Below are 2733 nucleotides of genomic sequence, written 5' to 3'. Positions count from 1 at the left end.
TAGGCAATAGTTCTGAAAATACTAAAGTTGACAGTGTCGAGAAGACTACTGACGTGTCAACCGAAGAGGGATACATGAAGAAACCTCCAGTCGATGATATACTTGCTGCATCTGCAAAGTTGTTTCAGAGTAGTGATTCGGTGTCATTTCAGCTGACAGATTTGCTTGTAACACTTTGCAACCAGAACAAAGGTGAAGATCGTCCCAAAGTAATATCATATCTTCTGCAGCAGCTAAAACTTTGTCCGTTGGACTTTTCCATGGGTAACTGTGCATTGGGTGTGTTAGCACATATTATAGCATTGCTTCTTTTTGAGGATGGAAGTACATGGGAAATTGCAGCTCAGAATGGAATTATATCTACCATCATAGATATCTTGACAAACTTAAAATGCAGACCTGAGTTGGGGAAAGAACTATCAGTCTCTAAATGCATTAGTGCTTTACTACTTATATTGGATCAAATGTTGCAGTCAAGGTCAAAGACTCCAAATATTGAAGGAGGAACCCAAACTGGTTCCTTGCTTGATTCATCTGGGGAGCATGGTTTACAATTTCCTGACACAGTTTCACTGGAGGAAATAACAATAGATGGGAATGAAAAAGAACCTGGCATGGGCATTGAGAACGTACTGGGGAAATCTACTGGCTTTGCAACTATTGATGAGAGTCATAAGTTACTGGATATTGTATGTGATTTGATAAAACAACATGTCCCTGCTGTGGTCATGCAGGCTGTTCTACAGTTATGTGCTCGGTTAACAAAAACACATGCTTTGGCTATGAAGTTCCTTGAAAATGGAGGCCTGCCAGCTCTTTTTAGTGTTCCAAGGAATTGCTTTTTCCCAGGGTATGACACTGTTGTATCGGCTATAGTTAGGCATCTTCTTGAAGACCCTCAAACACTACAAACAGCCATGGAGTTGGAGATACGACAAACTTTAAGTGGCAATCGCCATTCAGGGCGTGTTTCTCCCCGATCATTTTTGACATCTTTAGCCCCGGTTATATCTAGAGATCCTATTGTTTTCATAAAGGCTGCTACTGCAATTTGCCAGTTAGAGACATCAGGTGGAAGGTCGGTGCTTGTTTTGTCAAAGGAGAAAGAAAAGGAAAAATCAAAATCATCGAGTACTGAGGCTTCAAATGAATGTGTCCGGATATCTGAAAGCAAGTCACATGATGGATCAGGCAAATGTCCGAAAAGCCAAAAAAAGGTTCCTGTAAATCTCACTCAAGTAATTGATCAGCTTCTTGAGATTGTGTTGAAGTACCCACCAATGAAAGGCCAGGAAGATTCTGAGTGTGATACTTGTCTAATGGATATAGATGAACCTACTATGAAGGTGAAGGGAAAATCAAAGGTTGAAGAGACGGTGATATTAGAGCCTGAATCTGAAAGGTCTACAGAACTGGTGAAGGTGACTTTTGTCCTTAAATTATTGAGTGACATTCTTCTAATGTATGGACATGCAGTTGGTGTCATACTCAGACGCGACTCTGAAATGTGTCAATTCCGTGTATCTAATCAACCAGCTGAACATAATGGCATTATCCATCATGTACTACATCGGTTGCTACCGCTTTCTGTTGACAAATCTGCCGGACCTGATGATTGGAGAGGTAAGTTGTCTGAAAAGGCTTCATGGTTTCTGGTAGTTTTGTGTGGTCGGTCTGGTGAAGGTCGCAAGCGAGTGACAAATGAACTTGTTAAAGAATTGATGTCTTTCTCCAATTTCGAGAGCAACTCTATGAAAAGCAGCTTATCCCCAGATAAAAGGCTTTTTACCTTTGTTGATCTTGTATATTCTATTTTGTCGAAAAATTCGTCATCTGGTAGCCTACCTGGTTCTGGATATTCACCTGATGTTGCAAAAAGTTTGCTTGATGGTGGAATAATTAAATGTCTAACTAGCATCCTGCAAGTGGTTGATTTGGATCATCCCGATGCACCCAAATTTGCGAATCTTATACTTAAAGCTTTAGAATGTCTTACAAGAGCTGCTAATGCTAGTGAGCAGATCTTAAAATCAAACGGGACTGAAAAGAGAAGATCTACTGGTTTGAATGAAAGATCTGATGATCAAATAGCAGCACCTTCTGCAGTTGAAACTGTGGCACATGATCAGAATGCCAACAGTCAAGAAGCACCCAGAGAAACAATGGAAAATACACATGATCAAAGAACTTCTCAAGGGGTTCATCAAGCTGATAATCCAAATCAGTTAGAGGAACAAGATATGAGAGTAGAAGAAGGGGAGGCAATTACCCAAAATCCACCAGTGGAACTAGGAATGGACTTCATGCGTGAAGAGATGGGAAATGGTGGTGTTTTGCACAACCCAGAGCAAATTGAGATGACTTTTCATGTTGAGAGTAGGCCAGATGATGACATGGGCGATGGAGATGATGATATGGGTGATGATGGCGATGATGATGAAGACGATGATGATGGAGAGGATGAAGATGAGGATATAGCAGAAGATGGTGGGGGCATGATGTCTTTGGTTGATACTGATGTGGAGGATCATGACGATGCTGACTTGGGTGATGAGTACAATGATGAGATAATTGGTGAAGACGATGATGAATTTCATGAAAATCGTGTCATAGAGGTGAGGTGGAGGGAAGCTTTAGATGGTTTGGATCACTTGCAGATACTTGGGCAGCCTGGAGCTTCTGGTGGCCTTATTGATATGGCTGGCGCACCCTTTTTAGGGGGTGATGTGGGTG

General features: G+C 41.4%; 1 protein-coding gene across 1 annotated transcript in view; it reads left to right on the top strand.

Annotated features, from left to right (window-relative positions):
* The window catches only part of LOC101508574 (E3 ubiquitin-protein ligase UPL1-like), a 15769-nt gene that overhangs the window by 5446 nt on the left and 7590 nt on the right, over nucleotides 1-2733 (top strand). The window contains exon 5 of the mRNA XM_073369864.1: nucleotides 1-2733. This exon is cut by the window's left edge and continues 14 nt beyond it; it is cut by the window's right edge and continues 1501 nt beyond it. Coding sequence (XP_073225965.1) covers nucleotides 1-2733 — 2733 coding nt within the window.

Source organism: Cicer arietinum, chromosome 6 (genome assembly GCF_000331145.2).
Source record: "Cicer arietinum cultivar CDC Frontier isolate Library 1 chromosome 6, Cicar.CDCFrontier_v2.0, whole genome shotgun sequence".
NCBI classification, from domain to species: domain Eukaryota; kingdom Viridiplantae; phylum Streptophyta; class Magnoliopsida; order Fabales; family Fabaceae; genus Cicer; species Cicer arietinum.
Note: the sequence above shows the minus strand (reverse complement) of the source record. Positions and strands in the feature narration are given on the sequence as shown.